This window comes from Manis javanica, chromosome 6 (genome assembly GCF_040802235.1).
Source record: "Manis javanica isolate MJ-LG chromosome 6, MJ_LKY, whole genome shotgun sequence".
In the NCBI taxonomy this organism is placed as follows: domain Eukaryota; kingdom Metazoa; phylum Chordata; class Mammalia; order Pholidota; family Manidae; genus Manis; species Manis javanica.
The window spans coordinates 6,882,525-6,900,704 of record NC_133161.1 but is presented as its reverse complement, the minus strand read 5'-3'; the positions used below and the strand labels follow the sequence as shown (position 1 = coordinate 6,900,704).

General features: G+C 43.8%; 1 protein-coding gene across 1 annotated transcript in view; it reads left to right on the top strand.

Moving 5' to 3' along the window:
- Positions 1 to 5,922, top strand: part of CNTNAP2 (contactin associated protein 2) — a 1,951,112-nt gene extending 1,945,190 nt beyond the window's left edge. The window contains exon 24 of the mRNA XM_073239854.1: positions 823 to 5,922. Within this exon, the coding sequence (XP_073095955.1) occupies positions 823 to 1,022 (200 nt within the window). The 3' untranslated portion in view covers positions 1,023 to 5,922. The remainder of the gene's footprint in view (positions 1 to 822) is intronic.
- Positions 5,923 to 18,180: the final 12,258 nt, after the last annotated feature.

Here is an 18,180-nt window from a genome sequence, read left to right as displayed (position 1 = left end):
CTGTACTCCTTTTATTTCTTTTTCTTGTTTTATTGCACTGGCTGGGACTTCCTGTATAAATATGAATATATATGTTGAGCTGACATTATTGTATTGTTCCATATTTTAGGGGGAATGTGTTCAATCTTTCACTGTTAAGTAGGATAAACTCATAGATGTCCTTTATCAGACTGAGAAAGTTTCCTTCTACTGAGTTCCCTGAGAGGCTTTATGATGAATGGGTGTTGAAGTTTGTCATATTTTTTTCTCCTTTATCTGCTTGATGCCATAAATTACAATGTCATAAAAAAATTTTATTTTTTAACATTAAACCTATCTTGCATTCCTAAATTAGCATCACTTTGTCATAATATGTTCTTTTTTACATATTGCTGGGTTTGATTTGCTTAAATTTTGTTAAGGAGGAATTTAGTTCCATAGTTTTCTACACTTGTAATGCATTTGGTTTTAGTATCAGGATAATGCTGGCCTCATAAAATTAGTGGAGTAGTATTTTCTGCTCTTCTGTTCTAAGAAAGACATAGATTTGGTATCAGTTCCTTAGGTCAAGTTTGTTAATATTGTTTTTGAAGTTTCTAAATTCTTACTGACATTCTGTTTAATTGTTCCATCAGTTACTGAGAGGGGTGTTGAATCTCCACAAATAACCGTGAATTGGTTTAATTCCCCCTTCAGTTCTGTCTGTTTTTGTCATTGTTGTTTTGGAGTTTTGTGTTTTACCTGAGAGAGGGGACAATTGAAGGAGCCGTGGAGGAGCAGGGAAAATAGTCTGGGAGGGATTTGTAAGCTTCGTTTAACCTCTGGTGCCTCTGTGTCCACCAGGGGTCATCGCTGTGGTGATCTTCACCATCCTCTGCACCTTGGTCTTCCTCATTCGGTACATGTTCCGTCACAAGGGCACCTACCACACCAACGAAGCAAAGGGGGCAGAATCAGCCGAGAGTGCGGATGCTGCCATCATGAACAACGACCCCAACTTCACAGAGACCATTGACGAAAGCAAAAAGGAATGGCTCATTTGAAGGGTGGCTATTTGGATCTGGGAGAGGGAGGGGGGACTGTTAGGGAGGAGGGAAAGGGACAAAAACACCCGACTTCATACTCTTGAGCACATCCTTAAAATATCAGCACAAGTTGGGGGAGGCAAGCAACAGAAAACTCTTGAGACTGATTGCCACACAAAAAAAATACTTTTTAATATTTCTTTATAGCTGAGTTTCCCCTTCTGTATCAAAACAAAATAATACAAAAAATGCTTTTAGAGTCTAAGCAATGGTTGAAATTTGTAGGTAATATCTGTCTTATTTTGTGTGTGTTTAGAGGTGTTCTAAAAACCCATGGTAACAGGGCAAGTTTTCTACGTTTTTAAGCGCCCTTAGAATGTGGATATTTTTTCTTGAGAAAAGCTGATGCACATATGCCTCTAGCATTCTCTTCCTTTTCCATATAGTCAACTTTTAATGAGCTATTGTAGTAACTAGTTCGTGTTCACATAATATTTCTTTTGGTGTCCTGTAAATTGGAAAAGGAAAGAAAGAGGCAAGGAGAGCCTATTATTTGTCAGTTTTCAAAGAGACCTGTGCCAGTTGTCTGAGCATCCCCACCCGAAGCAGTGGAAGGGTGTCTGGCTCTTGTGTAATAATGTAATCAGCACAAAGGAGAGAAGCATTAAGAACCAGGGTAGGTCATTTCATATTGGGATTATCGGCTTACTTTTCATGAGATTCTACAAGATAATACTGTTTCATATGTGTAGTTTAGACCTATTCAATATCTGTAACTATGAGCTACCACAAGGTGGTGACCAGCTGTTACAAAAGATTTTTCCTCTGCTTTACCTACAATATATTGGGTTGCATTACATGTGTGTGAACAGCTCACTGGGTCTAGCTTTTAAACCTCTGCCACAAAATCTTAGCAGACAGTGTCCTCTGAATGGATACACACAACAAAGTCAAGTTACAATCACTATTATTATTGCTATTACTCTGGAATCGTATGGAAAACACTGCCATATTTTAAGTCACATGCTCCATGTATCGCTGTGCCCGAAATGGACACCCTACCGTGACTCAAGGAGCTTCTGTGACAGATACGCTTGACCTCCAGGCCCATCACAAGTCCAGTAACTGATGTTGCTTCTCAGAGAATTAGTCTAGTCAGTCACACCTCAGTTTAATCTGGAACCTCAACCAACTTTTTCCAACAAATAGCTCGTTGATTTTATTTAAAAATAATAGACTTTCTGTGTAAACAAATGGGGCAAGCAAATGCTGCAGCATCCAAAAATTTATTTCATTCATTTATTTTTTTTTTTCAACTGCACAAAAGCTATTTCTAGAATGACTACCATATATGATCACTATAGTTTGGGCTCTTATACTTAAATATTCTTTAGACTCCAACATTTTGAGAAATTAAACATGATCACTTTTTACCCTCTCCTCCTGGAGAAGGTAAGATGAGGTGTAGCAATATTAATGCTATTTTTCTGATAGCCTGACTCATTAAAATGAGAACTGTCATTTGTTGAGATTATACATACATACTTTTCAAGATTCTCAGTATGCCTAACTTATTGAAGGATTTCAATTTCTTGGGCAATGGAAATATTATCTAGAGTCACCAATGGCACATTACACCAGTACGTGACACGTTCCAAAGATGACTCTGGCCAGTTAATTCCCATTCGAGTCAAGGTAACAGACATAGGGAATCCTCATGCCCCTTTCACAGTAGGTGACCTCAGGCATCGTCATGAACACCTTTTAAGGTGTTGGTCCTTCCATAAAATACATTTAATATGAAAAGTATTTAATGTGACTAAACATCAGAGCAATGTTAACATTTTCTAATGACATTGAAAACAAAGGCCAAGATGTGACCAAGATGACTACAATTAAGTTCTTTCACATATTGCCAAATTGAAAACACCAACTTCAAACATAATGTTTAGAAATGTTTCTGACTTTCTAAAACCTATTATACAGGTACTACTTTTGCACTGAGCAAATAATGCCAGATGGAAATGTATCATCACTTACATTTCCAATGCTTTATTCTTGATGCATTGTCTCAGCAACTTCCCTTTTTTTTCCCCAAAATGATTGGGGGATTAAAACCATCAGACAGAGCCCCTGAGGCTAAATTGTTTTCACCCTTTCATGTCTCTCTCTTCTTTCCTCTTTCCTGCCACAAAAGGTGAAAAATCAAACCCAGCATTCTCTCACCAGATGTTCATGTTCAAATCTGGGACAGTGGAGTGACAGCACGAATCAGCGGGTCTCACGCATCACCATCAGATTAGACACACAGAGGTGTGGCAGTCTCTGCCCTGCAGGGGTCACAGTCTGGCCAGCAGACCAGACACCAAAAGGTGGATAAGGTATTAAATAACTAAGCTAAGTGCCAAATGAGTGCTGGAAATCTTGGCTTCTCCTTGGAAATTGTGGTCTTCACCAAAGTCCCTACGTCTTGTTCATGAAGGCCATACTCAGTATGGTCTAAATGGTAAATCATTTGTTTAGGTAAAGAGAAGGAAGCACCTCTTTTTTCCAGTTCCCTCTCTTGAGAGCTTAGGGCAACTCTGCCTAGATAGCCAAGGCCGTGTGACCCACACTCAGCGCCTAATCTTGCTTCGTGGATCATGTCCTGCAAAGCCCAGACATCTTACATCCCAACACATTATCAATCGAGTGCAAGAATGATAGTCTCTCTAAATCATAAGAACAGACAAAGCAAGAGTGAAAAATTTTTAGAAAAAAGAGGCTGTTTTAAAGTTTCGGAAAAAGCTGGTGGCTGGTTAAGGGTTCTTTGCACAGGAAATATCCTCTGTGTATAAAGTAAGCAGCTATGTTGTAGGAAGCTAGGAGTGGTAACTTTGAATGGATGCAAAATCAGTGCCATCCCAAGCTCTCAAAATAACATCCCCTAGAGCTTAAGAAAGCAAGCTCAGGAGGTAAGCGGTTACATTTTGTTAAGTTCTTCTCCAGCCCTTCCTAATATTTAAGGCTACATTTACCCTTGTGACTTTCCACTAAGTGCTCAGAAAAGAGCTGGTTACGCGGAAGGTTTAATTGAGCTAGAAACAAGTGCAGCTTCTGTTGAAAAATGTCCTGTTGCCTGCATTGGATAAACAGGCACCCTTCACTAACAGGAACAGGAATTCAGAAACACAGGAAAAAGAAGTGGCATAAGCCAAAGGGTAGACCCAAATGTCTCTGAACATCTGCACAGCAGTCACCAGACGCCAGCTGGGCAGAGACACAGCCACAGAAAGCGCCCGAGGATAAAGCAGGCAACCCGGCATGAAAATGTAGTGTCAGTGTCACCTAGAGAGCAGCTTTTCTCTCTGTAACAGGTCTGCTCTTTTCTGACCTTCCACCTATTCTTTTTATCCCCCTCCTTTTTCTCCTGGTGTCAACATTTTAATAGTCTGTTCCCATCTCATGCCTCCAAACAATTAGCACCTGATTTCAACCTCTTACTATTTTTTCCCCTTTCACTATTCTGTCAAGCAGCTTTCAAAAAGAAAGGCAGTCGTTATTAAATTGAACTCCAGTTAGCCAGCCAAAAATAGGTCCTAAATTGCTGATCCCAACAGAACCATCTGATCCTAAAATAAATAAGAAACAAACAGCATGTCTAGCTGATTCGGGCTAAAAACTAATGGGTGTCATTTTTTAAAGAATGTTTTACTGAGAGTGGACCCAAGAATCGGCTAATAGAGTCCTAACCCTTGCCCTCTCCTAGGGACTGCCTATATGACCTTGGTCCAGTCTCTGAATCTCTGTCCCTCTTCACCCCGTATTTAAGATAGCTGTTTTACACACTTCGTAAGACAGTTGTGAGGTGCCATTGATTCTTGACTGCAGAATATTTTGAAACCCAAATATAAAGGCAAAGTCAGTGGAGCTTGTTGGAAGACTCAGTCTCCGGCTTGTGGTTATAAGTCACATCGGAAGAACCAATGAGGCCGTGTCCAGGAAGGTGGAGGCTCACGGGGCATTGCTGTACCCCTGCCAAGTTATTAATCAGGTAGATGGCCAGGGCGCTGGCCGGTTAACACTGGGAGATGGAATGCAGCCAAAGACAAGAGAAACGGAACTTCATGTGCATTAAGCCCTAAACTCCCGCCTGGGTATGACTTACAGCTCACCCAGACCCTGGTGTGACTCAACTGGCTTATAAATAAGACAACACGAAACACAAATGTGACTTTTTCACACAGCCTGGTGGCTCCATGCCTACACTACACATACCCTGCCTGACAATCTTGGAAACTTTAGAGTAGATTTCTTTCACAGCAGTATTTTTTTTGGATATAAAGGGTAGGTAAAACTCATTGTCAGTGAAATAGGGAAATCATGTTAAAAGGCTGGTTATCTCCCTTGGAGCAAAGACCAGCAGAAGGTAAGATACCCGGGCACACAGCTATTAACAACATCCAACATGCATTCACAAGTTGATTTTCCAGATGAAAACATGCTTTAAGAAGAGGCCTACTTAGACGGTCTACACCACTTCCAAGTCTCAGTTTATTTACAGCAACTCTGGATTCTGAGATGGCTGTGAAAACATGGAGATTCCTCTCAAGCAGGCCAAGAAACCGTTCTAAGTGTTACTGATTCTAAGTTTTGTTTTGTTGGGTTTTAATTTTTCCAGTGAGCATGGTGACTGCAGAGTTTTGAGTTGTGAACAGCTGAGCTAAATATTTTTTCTGTAAAATCGGTTAGGATTCCATCCCTGTGATATAACACAGAAGCTCACACTCTAAAAGCAACAGCATGTAAATTAGAATGAAAGAAGGAAACTATGTATGTATGCCTAATATTCTTTGTGAATGTCTTTCATTTAACTAAAATTATATTAGAAACCAGATTGATAAATAAAAAATCCAAAATAGTTTTAATTATCCTAAAAGTGATTCTTTGTGTTTTGTTCCACTCAATTCCTTACAAGCAGTTTTCAACCTTCTGCATGTAAAGTTCCAAGCACTGAAGTCTGCATCTCTTGGGAATATGATCTTTCCAAAAACCATGGCGATACAGTCACTCCCCTAAGACAGGTTAATATGAATGCATCCATTGTTAACCTCTGGCCATACACTCCACCCCTCCATAGTTTCCTAGAGTGGCTTAATGGATATTGGCTTCATGTTTTGAACTAATCCACACATAGCCTGATAAATGTGGTGAGTGAAGTAATATCCAAACTATATTCTGAGCCTTATTTGGAGTGAGGGATTAACACCAGATGGTGTTACAAATGGATCCAGGCCAATGAGCTAGATAACAGGGATTCACCATATGTCTAGTGGTGCAACGCTTTCTAACCGCACCCCGTGTACATTCAGAGCTGCAGTCTGAAATCACCACTTCCACTTCCTAGGCTTCTGCTACCTTTGGGAAGCCATGGCCTTTTAATCAGTTCTCAATGAAGCATTTAAATGTACACCAAGTAGGTGTGAATCCCAGTTTAAAGCCCAGCCTCTCTGTTCAGTGGTTCCCAAGAACAGGGGGTAGAAAGAGTTCCCCCGTCTGTCTGGAAAGCGTTACACCATTAAGGTTCTTCCTCACGATTCTGCTTTGCAAATGGGATCCACCAGGGGCAGGGAGAATGTCACCATGTCCCTTGAAAAAACAAAGTCAGCACAAAGTCATAACAAAGTGGACAAGGATGAGCTGGCACTCTAGGGCTTCACATCTCCAGCAAGAGCTTTTGAGCCGCAACAAGTTTGCTTACTTCCTGGTCCCCATTACCACAATCAGTAGTAAATCAGTATGTTCCAGAAGGACAGCGACTTTATTTTGCCTGAGCAACCTTTGTTAAGTGGATGGGGGATAGGAAGAGGGGGAGGGTAGAAGGGGACTTGCAGGGGCACACTGGGGGCAATACGTCTAATGCTACTCTGTCAGTGATGACATGGCATGATAGACTTGCCAGGACATGGGAAAGAGGAAATAACTGTTTTATCTTTTAGGAAGGGTTTGAGTCCTCCCAAAGAACCTATGTGTGAAAGCTAACTCTTGAAACAAGTACTATGAGTGACCATCAGCATCTGGCCACCCTGCCCAGGTCACCCTGAGAGCCATGAATCCATTGAAACCAGGGCCAAATAATCCTTGTATCCAAAGACTCCGACCAGCAAGCCTCTCCCACCTTCACAAACACACCCACGGGCCTGAACAGGGCCAGAGATCTGTCAGGAAGAGAACACAGGTTTTCTTTTGTGAACACATTTCCAAAATGTTGCCATACACCTTAATTCATCCTCTGGGTATACGCTCAGTAAAATCTCTTGGGACCAGGTGAGTAAATAAATGTATATGCCAAGTCTTCACCAAAGGCATGAAACCAAGGATTTGACTTTAAGTTACCCGACCTAAAGCGTGAGAAAATCTTTTGTTCTAAAAATAAAAATGTTAATGCATAGAAGTTACACATGATGTAATAGATAATATATATTTGTAATATAAACTATAAAGAAAAAAATTCTACAACAAAAATTACAAAATTTAAGATGTGCCAGAGATGAAAAAGGCCAAGATGATGAAAATAACTTATTTCTGTTCATAAATAGAAGATACAATTCTTAAGTCTAGGAGGGTGACAGCTGAAATGGAGCCTCCGGGCAAGCTTCTAAGTGGTGGGAGACAGAGAGAGGGTAAAGGTGAGCTTACTAAGACCTCATATGTCAAGTCTGGGAGCTACCCTTTGAAGCCAGGAAGAAAGCACATTTGGAACAAATCAAGGAAAAGTACTTTATAGTGTAGCTAATATGAACTGTTACAGGCAAATAAAATGGCCCAACAACATATGATTATCTTCCAGAAATGACTGAGATTGTCTCAATAGCTACCTCAGCACGTGGATTTTAAAGGGAAAAAGTTTATGGAATCAGTGCTTTCATTCGTATTTATGGAATATCTCCTCTGCACTTGGCACAACACTAGACTCTAGGGATTGGCAAGAGCACAAGGCAGACACATCCCTGCTCTCACAAAACGTAACTTCTAGTGGGAGGAGAAAGACAATAAGCAAACGAACAATAGGTAAGAAAACACAACTTCTAGGCAGGGAATTCATTTTCATTTTAATAGGGTGGCTGCTTTCTGCAGGTGTGAGCTGAGAGCTGAAGAGGGATACACCTTACAGGAGGAGAGGGAGCCTTGCTCTGGAAGGGGAACAGCTGGCACAAGGGCCCTGCGGGCACAGTTAGCTTGACATGTAGACACCAAGAGGGCAGAATACCTGGAAGGAGGGAAGGAGAAGATGCTACCCAACATGTGACCACTTGTTCTGACCAAATTCTGAGCTAGAGAGACTCTAAAACAACATCTGGGTTTATTTAGAGTGTGTCAGTCAAGGCTCTCTAGAGAAACAACCGGTAGGCACTAGAGAGAGATTCATGTAAGGGAACTGGCTTGAGATTGTGGCTGGTAAATCCAAAATTCACAGGGCAGGCTGGCTGGTTGGAAATGGGCAGGACTTCCATGCTGCAGCTCTGAGGCAGAATCCCCCAGGAAGCCTCCGTTTTTGCTCTTTAAGTCTCCAGCTGATTGGATGAGGTGACCCACCTTATGGAGGATAATCTTTACAAAGTCAGCTGATGGCAGACGTTCGTCGCATCTGCAGAATGACCCCTAAAACCGACCGTCTCAGAAGGCGCCACTAAGAAGCCACGGGGTGGAGAGAACTGTCTGGGACGATTATGCGTGTGAGTTAAGAAGGAAATCATTTGGTTTTGTCTTTCCAGTTGTGTCGAGAGACTCTGAAGTTCAAAACCTTCCACCTCAAGCAAACAACAACAGTGCCTTTGCTAAATGGAAAACTGCATAGACTGTGGGCTCCCACCTCACTGTGACCGAGATGTGCGGAAGGAAGGGGAAGCGTAAGGGCCTGTGAGAGCCTGGGGCTTCGTTGCCCCCCACGGATGGCTGCCTGCCTCTGCCTGGCTGTGGGACTGTACCCTGGGGGCAGGGATGGGACAGGGGTGGTGTAGCCTCAGGGGACACTCACCCAGGTCCAGCTGGAGGGAGGGCAGAACTCTGCGGTTCAGGCTGCTTTGCCAGTCCTGAGGTTCCTCTCCTGCCCATTTCTCTTACCTCAGGCCCCAGGCTGCTCCTGTTAAGGGACAGAGCCTCTGAGGAAGGCGGTGTTGGAGCTGATTACAGAGCCTGCCTAGGGGCAAGGACAAGGGGACCCACCCCAGATGGTGAGACTCTCCACGGGAGCTGCCCCTCTCTTCCCAGTGTGTTACAGCCTACACTTCCAGGGGGGAAGGAGCGCCTGGGGAGAAAAAAACCCAAAACCAAAACCCCAGACATTCAAGGACACCACTAGAAAAGAAACATTGAATAACCAATTCTTGATGAATTGGACTGGCATTAAGAGGAGAGATTAAAAAATTTAAACAAGTATAAAAATATCCTCCAGAGATTAGCATGTATAGTGCGTGGGGGGCACAGGGAGGGCTGCGCAACACAGAGAAGACAAGTAGTGATTTTACAGCATCTTACTACGCAGATGGACAGTGACTGTGAAGGGGTATGTGGGGGGGACTTGGTGAAGGGGGGAACCTAGTAAACATAATGTTCTTTCTGTAATTGTAGATTAATGATACCAAAATAAAAAAATATAAAATAAAAAAATATCCTCCAGAGGTAAGAAAAAATATCGGTTATAGAAACAGGAAACAGCTATCATTGGGTATGAAAGATAGAGTTGAAATAAAAAAACACTTAAAAGATGCAAAATGTATGTGGCAAAATGTGCAAAATGAAGAATTTATTGTGCAGTCTGCATGCTAAGTGCTGGTGGACAATGTGGGGAGCATGCACCCCCCTTCTGCACTGCTAAAGGGAAGATAAGCTGGGTGTAACTGTTCAGGAAATTGATAGGTTTGCATTGAGTGAAACTTTATAGCCACACAACACATACACAAACACACACATACACATGCATGTTGCAACTCGATGAACCCACTCCTGGGTATAAGGCACCTAAATTCTCAAATGCATCCATAAAAGTTACGTCTGAAGATGCCCACCTCGGTCGTGTTGGTGTAGCAGGATCTGAAGGTAGTGTGCATAGAGGTTAAGTGCCCAAGTCTTCAAAACCTGCACGACACTTTCTAGCTTCTTTCTTTGCTGTTTCTTCATCAGTGAAATGGAGATAATAACAGAATTTACCACATGGGGTTATGGTAAGGATTAAATTAGTCAATAGATATAAAGTGCTTAGAACAGTGCCTGACATAGCAAGCACTCCAGTAATGATAGTTTTTTTAAAAACATTTTAATGAATGTTTTTAAAAAACATTCATTCCTCAGAGGCTCTGTCCCTTAACAGGAGCAGCCTGGGGCCTGAGGTAAGAGAAATGGGCAGGAGAGGAACCTCAGGACTGGCAAAGCAACCCACCCTAGAGAAATTCTTGCAAAGGTCCATAAGAGGACATGTCCAAGGATGCTCACAGGAGTGGTGGCCAGGAGTTGTAGGCATCCGGAATACCTGTCATTCGAAAATCTGTTGTGTCAAATAAGTATGGTGTGGAAAGCCCTACAGCCCTTAGAAGTAGCCAACTAGATACATATACAGCAACCTTGTATCTTAAGAATATAGCACAGAGTGAAAAAAGAAACAAAATTAGATTCATAAAACAATAGAATGTATTAAAATTCAAAACCTACACACAGACCAATGAAACATTTTGCAAGGGTCCATGAATAATTAAGGATATATGTCCATATATATATATATATACCCTTCCATAAAATATATCTTACATATAAAACAAAGTGTTACAGTCATTACCCACACAGCCCCAGGTGGCGGGTGTGGTGGGGAGAGATGGAATTGTGGTGCAGGGATGCACAAATAAATCGAGGACTGCAAAGGGCAGGAACTGATGGACCAAGGGCAGGAAAAGCAGCGGCCAATACAATCAATATTTGTGAGTGAACAAAGGCGCTATACAACGAGAGTGGAGAGCAGGGCGTTTCTGTTCTTTAAATGCAACAATATTCCTTGAATTACGGAACTGAAGGAAGCTGAGGGGCAGAGCCTGAGGCTCTCACATCAACCCCTTTCCCAGGACATGAAAGGGAAGATGACGCCTCACCACTCCCGTGTGCGCTTTCGGAAAAACCGACCCGACTCTGGACTGACCTGCAGGTAACTTTGCCCAGAGCGTGACTTCTGATTCATGGATAGAAGAGCAGACATTGTGAAAAAATCATTTTTAACTAGTGTCATGTGGCACCAGAACAGCAATTCTGTGAGGGAAGTGATATTTCTGAAACTGGGCCAGTGGGCACGTGTCACCTCTGATTTCCCTCACTGAAAAAAAATGTTCCCTGTTAAACCACAGATCTCACTAGAAGCATGCCTCGGGCTTTGTCGAAAATACAAGAAGCTTCTGTAATATATTTCTGGATGATCAAGTTATCACTCCTCTAAATTAAATTTACAGAGCTCATTCGCTTTTATTCCAAGCAGTCACCATGGCATTCGCGTTAAATCACTACAAGTGTAGCAGATATATTGATTACTGCCAGACCTGTCATTATGAATCTCAGTTTAAGCACTGCAGGAGCAAACTCTAAAGTTTAATTAGTATCGCCGTCTGGTGTTATAAAATACAAGTCCAGGACATACAGGGAGGAAAAATGAGTCAACGTGAATTATCTTAAAAACATGTAAACAGCGAACAGAGCAAGCGGAGAGCTGACCTGATTCTGACTCAGTTACTTGCCTATGTTCCTGTACCGTATCATGTCCTGTGACCCAAACGCGTGGATGGCTGCTCTGGCCATGTCCGGACGTGACCCCTACAGAAGCTCAAGGAGTGTGCTTCTCCAGAACCTAGCTGTTCCTGTAACACCAAGTCTAAGAAATGCAGGGGGTGGGGGGTAATCACAGGTGAGCTCCCCCACTCATCTAATCCTAGTATGGGGGGGTGCCAATGTTCTGGGGCACGAAGCATTCAGGTCACTGGTCCACGATAGCAATGACGACGTGCATGGTGGAGCCGACGCCACCTGCCCACAGGACTGAAGAACTCTTTGGGGAGACAGGCACTGGTCTAGGCACTGGGGACACACTGCCTTCACTTTTAATGAGGAGCAACATTCAGTGAGGAAACCTTATTCCCTAAAAAAAGCAGACGAGAGGGAGTTCCCGCCACAAAGGCAAGTGATAAAAGTCAGAGGATAATGAAGTAGGCCAGCAACCACGCAGACTCGGCCAGAACCAGCCCCAGCAAGGGGCTTGCACTGGGACCTGATGGGGTCTCTTGACTATGTTAATACAAATGGAGGTGAAGCAGCCTTGGGACTATGACCCCCCCATCCTCATGCCTGAGGCTCAAGGGCACATTTATGGGAATCTTATGGACCTCCAAACCCATGGAAGCCCTCAGGGAGCACTTACAGTTTACAGCAAAGCTCTATGGCCGTCCTCCCCCCAAGGGTAAGTCAGAATAAGGTATGTCCTGCAGTGCAGTTAGCCAGGGATGGGAACTGTCCTAATACTGCAGGAGGGAGGGAGGTGGCCCTGCTGTCACAGCCCACAGTGGGAACCCGTCCCAGTGCAAGCCTGTGAGCTGAGGCGGGGTGACTGGCTGTGTGCCCAGCTGACTTGGAGCCCAGAAATAACAGACTCCTGGCCTGTCATAATGACGCCCAGATACAGTAACATCTGACGTACCGGTGTGCTAGTTCCTGAGGCTGCTATAACAAATTACAACGGTTGGGTGTCTTAAACAACAGCAGTTTACTCTCTCACAGTTCTGGAGCTAGGAGTCTGGGATCAGAGTCGGCAGGGCCCTGCTCCCTCTGTCTAAAGGCTCTAGGGCAGAATCCTTCCTTCCCCTCCAGCCTCGGGGGGCCCAAGCTTTCCTTGGCCGGGAGCTGCACCCCCTTCATCTGCCCCTGGCTTCACTCTGCTCCTCATCTGGCTTTCTTCTCCGTGTCTGTCTCTCCCCCTCTCCTTATACGGACACCAGTCATGCTGGATCAGGGGCCACTCTCCCACAGTATCACCTCGTCTTTACTAATTCTATATGTAATAGCCCTGTTTCCAAAAAAGGTCACATGCACAGCTGCCAGGAGTCAGAAATTCACTATAATTCGATGAGACCAAATAACGACAATGGATCATTGAAAGTAAAGGTCTTCTACAAAGCTGCATTCTCACAATGGCAGGTTGAGAGCTAGAATCCCATCCGTCTCCAGCAAGTCCGCAAGTCGGCCTGGGCATCTGCCTCCTTCCCCGCAGGGAGCTCTGGGCGGAGGTCCTTATACAGCAACATGGTCGATAATGGCTCACTGCCAACATGTGTGCCAGCCCGCACTTGCAAGCACGCACATGCACAGTGGGCAAGGAGGGTAGGGGCGGGTGAGGCTCCTGGCCACAGGACGTCCATTTCCTGGCACATAACAAAGAGCGAGGGGCAGTTCTTGGGAAGGCACGGCAAATACCTCTGCATTTGTTCAACAGCTCTGAACCCTGGGCACACTATGGGGCACAGTGTGATACTGCACCACCGGGAAGATGATAACACTGATGCTACGATAATCAAAAGCATTAGGAGATTATTAGTAAAATCATCATTAGTACTATGATAATCTATTAGGAGATTGAGTTAAAGCCTCCTCAGGAGGTAATACTGATAGACAATAACTGACCCGAGGAAGAGGTGGATTTAGCTAACCATCAGCCAATTTCTATGCTTACTAGTTGTGCACGATTTATCAAAAGGTACAAATAGCCAGAGATGAGAGGAAGATCAAATGGAAATGTATGCAATGGCTTTACAGGATGGATTCATTATTTCTTTAACTCTTTCCCTTCACCACAGTGGTTCCTCCAAATGAATTAAACATTTTCACACTGATGCGATTGCTGTATGTTGTATAAATGCTATACTAAATGTAGATACTTGGACAAATATAATCATTTTGCTATAAAAGAGCCTTGGCAAAGAGCTGGGGGCTGGCCTGCACAGTGAAAGGCTAACCTTGACTAAAGATGGGGTTTGGTCCTTGGTGTTCAGCTCTTGGGAGGTAACTTCTAAGCCCTTGGCATGCCTTGCCTGATAAGAGTGCCTCTGTTTACCTGGGGGGCTTTGGTCTGGTCAGTCTATGATAACAGTGAGATGCGTGGTAGGGGCTCTGGGCCACGTACTATCACATTGACCTCTGAGGTGACCAGAGACTAAAGTCAGCCATGTCTATGTGACCAACCCCCAATAAAAACTGTGGACACTGAGGCTCAGGTGAGCCTCCCTGGTCGGCAATAGTCCCAGTCCGCGCATGCTACCACACAGTGTTGCCGGGAGAAATTCATGCTGTCTGCACAAGCCCACCGGGGGGGACAGCTGGAAGCTCCCCTCCTGGTCACTCCTGGACACTGCACTGTGCGCCTTCCCTGATCACTATTTCAATCTACATCCATCTGCTATAATAAACTGGAACCATGAGTATAACAGCTTTGCTGAGTTCTGTGAGTCCTTCTCATGAATTATTGAACCTGAGGATGGTCATGGGGACCCCTCAAATCAAAATCATTCATACTCTTTCAAGAAAGTATTTTTCCAGTTAACAAAATAACACAGTCACATTCCACATTACCAGTGTCCATCATTTTAGTGGCTAGTGGTGCTCTGATACACAGCTATATACAAACTTACTTTACTACCTATTACCTATTTTGCTATTTTACTTTACTTCTCTTGTTGGCCATGAAGATAGCATCTGAATTTTCCCTACTGAATTATTACTGCAAAGAACATATTATAAATGGGTATTTTTGTTTACCCATATTACTTTTTGATAAATTCCTAAAAGAGGGACGATCCATCAACTGTATGTATATGGGATTCACGTTGCCAAGGGCTCCTCTCAGAAAATTTCTCCCCCTCTCAAAATTTTATCAATTTACACTTCACACCCTCATCAACTCCAAGCATTAGCATTTTTTCCATTTTTCTGCCAAATTAAGAGGTGGAAAGTGCTATGTGAATATTAATTTAATTTGCTTTAATTTGCATTTCATTGATTACCAAGGAGGATGAACAGCTTTTCAGATGTTTTTCTGAGTCTTTTGAGAACTCCCTGTGAGATATGATCATTTATAAGGCTCTTGATTTTTTTTTTTTTTTGGCACCAATTCACACCCTGTCCAGTGTTCTTTGGAAGTGCCTGATTTCAGAGAAGGAATGTATCAGTGTGAGCTGCACTCCTTGTGGAAGACCCAGTAGAGATGACCGCTTGGGCTGGGAAGAGTTTGAATAAAAGGGCATTTTCTTCAGGGAGACTCATGTGTAAGGAGAATGGATGTGTTTCAGAACCTGAGGATGAAGCAGCTAAGTGGGAGCCGACGGTGAGTTGGGCGCAGCTGGACAGGAAAGAGAAGAGGTAAGTGAAAGGGCCTCAAAGGGGGAGAGACCTGAATTAGAGCCAGACTGCCTATCCTGTGGGCAACAAGAAGCCATGCCAGGTTCTCAAGCAAGGGAATGATTTACAGCTATTGGCTTTCGAGCTTGGCCAAATATTTAAATTGTCAACATGCATAGTGTTAGGGTCCAGGCTTCCGAGGCTTCCCCAGAGAACAAACTACACAGGCATAGAGATGTAAATTCAAGCAAAGTCTTTATTCAGCCAGCTAGCTGAGGTCCAAGTCAGCCCGATGCAGCGGGTCTCAACAAGGACCCCGAGCACTCAGAGCCAAGGGTTTATATAGCAATTTCAAAGCACTTAACTCATAGCAATTTTCTATAACTATACATTATTCTTGCAAGACATATATCCTGGGGTTAAGCAAGGGCAGGGTAAGACTACTCCTCAATGGTTAGGGAGGTTCTGCACGATAAGCTTGGTATGTAAGATTAACTGACCAAGGTTAGCTGACCAAGGGTCACAGCTGCCCACCACCCGGTGCTCATGATTAACTTGTTTTTCAAGGCCTTACCCAGGCCCAGGGTTTGTTTTTTTTGTTTTTTTTTTTTCCTCTGAGTCACACTCTCAGAAAATGGTTTCTAGGTTTCTAAGATGGCTATGCTTATGCTAATTTACTAATCTTACTAATGCTTAGATTCTACCTTTCCCCACTTTCCTTTGACCATTCCAATCATGGAATGTTTGTTTCTTCCTGCTGTGTGAGTGAATGAGACTGCGGGGTCTCAGCATTAGCACCTGAACAGCACTCACTCTTTCCCTAACAAAGGCTATTAGCCGGTTGAAGATACAGGGACCTAAAGTGAGAAGCAGTATGAAAATAAGCAAGGGCCCTGCCAGGGTGGATATCAGGGTTGTAAACCATGGGGATTTAGTAAACCAGGATTCAAATAGCCCTTGGCAGGCCTCTCGCTCTCTCTTCCTTTGATCTGGTCTCTCTCTAAGTTTAGACATTGAATCTCTTACTATTCCGGAATGGTCTGCTGTTAAGGTTTAGCTAAGTTTTATTAGTTCTTTTTCCTGACTCTTAATGCTCTCTGCACTCCTTTACACATAGCATTACTAAAAAGTCTGTCTTAATTTTTAGGTGTATCATCTGTCCACCCAATCTCCCAACCCCTCTCCTGGTTCAACTCAAGCATACATTCATTTCCCCTTACCTAACCCCCGACACTACCACTGCATGTACTGCACATATGCACACATGCTCTCACACACACATGCACACACCCACACATGTTCTCACACATACACATGCTCACACATGCACACACATTCACATGCTCGCACGCACATGTGCATGCACACGCCCACACATGCACGCATGCTTTCACACATGCTCACACATGTGCACACAATTCTCATGCATGCACACACATGCTCTCACACATACTCACACATGCTCTCGCACGCACTCACACATGCACACACATACACATGCTCTCACACACATACATGAACACACACACACATGCACACTCAGAACCCTCTCCCCATACCCTCTGGTTCCCTGTGGCTTAAATGCCTTTCCCACTTCTTCCCTGATAAATTCCCAGCAAATCTTTAGGACCACAGCTCTTTGTTCATAACCTTAGAATTTCAGTCACCAAACTATACTATAATTTGTCTGTTTACTTATCCGTCTATCTGCTAATTAAAGATTAAAACCAGTTCTCTTTTGTAGCTGTCACAGTCACCAGCCACTGACTTCTGCAGAGTCCTCCAAGCCCTACGGGGTCTGTTTTGAGGATCCCCAGGGCTCTCCCACCCAAGAATTTCATACACAGTTTTGCTAAGAAGCCAGAAATTGTATTTCTTTTGAGTCTCGCATGGTTTTCATTCTTCCAGCTTCTAATAAAATTGGAAATGCCCTTACCTGCAAATCTTTCACTAGCCAGTATTTTAATTATTGGCTACTAACTGAGTGGAGATTAGGCAGCAGCTCTGACTCATCTCAGTGCAGCCAGGTTAGGCAAGGCCAAGAGGACTCAAGGACCCCTCCAGGGAAGAAGGTATGTTAACGAGAACTTGACCTGCACAGCTGTTCCCAAGGGAGGACTCTTCAGGGCCATTAACAGATGCAACCACTGCATTTGGAAAAGAGTTGCATAAGTAGCTCTGTAGGGCATATTGGTTCCTGGGTTTCAATTCTCAAAGCATATACATACATCAAACTTCTTTTCCACCTTCTCTCTACTAACATGGGTCAGAAAAAGAGAGGAAATGGCATCTTTTGGACAGTTGTTCGTGTGAAAAGGTCTTAAGATGTATTTATTCGTGATTCCAACATCCCAGGGAATATCCTGGGCCATTTTAAATATAACTTCTCTGTCTGCATATTGAATAAATCCCATTTCACAATTTACTCCTTTTGTCTACTTTACCCCCACTTCTTTGTTCCTTCTGCCTAACTCCCTGCACACCTCAGGAGGCCAAACGGAGAAGTGATCAGGACCAGAGCAAATGATGTCCCCTTTCCACAGCCTCTCATTCGGCCCTCCCCGAGACTCCCCGCCGCGGCCCGCCCGTGGCTCATGGCTCTCTGTGTGGGTGTGTGCGTCATTCTGTAATGCGGCTCCCTAATGCCCTCATGAAACACACGCACAGCCAGAGTGTGATCTGTTCCCCGTGCTGCCAGAGCAGGGGGGCCTTCTTGCCGCTCTCCTCTGGGCTACAGGGAAAGACACAAACATGAACAGTGTGCTTTTAATCACATTCGCTT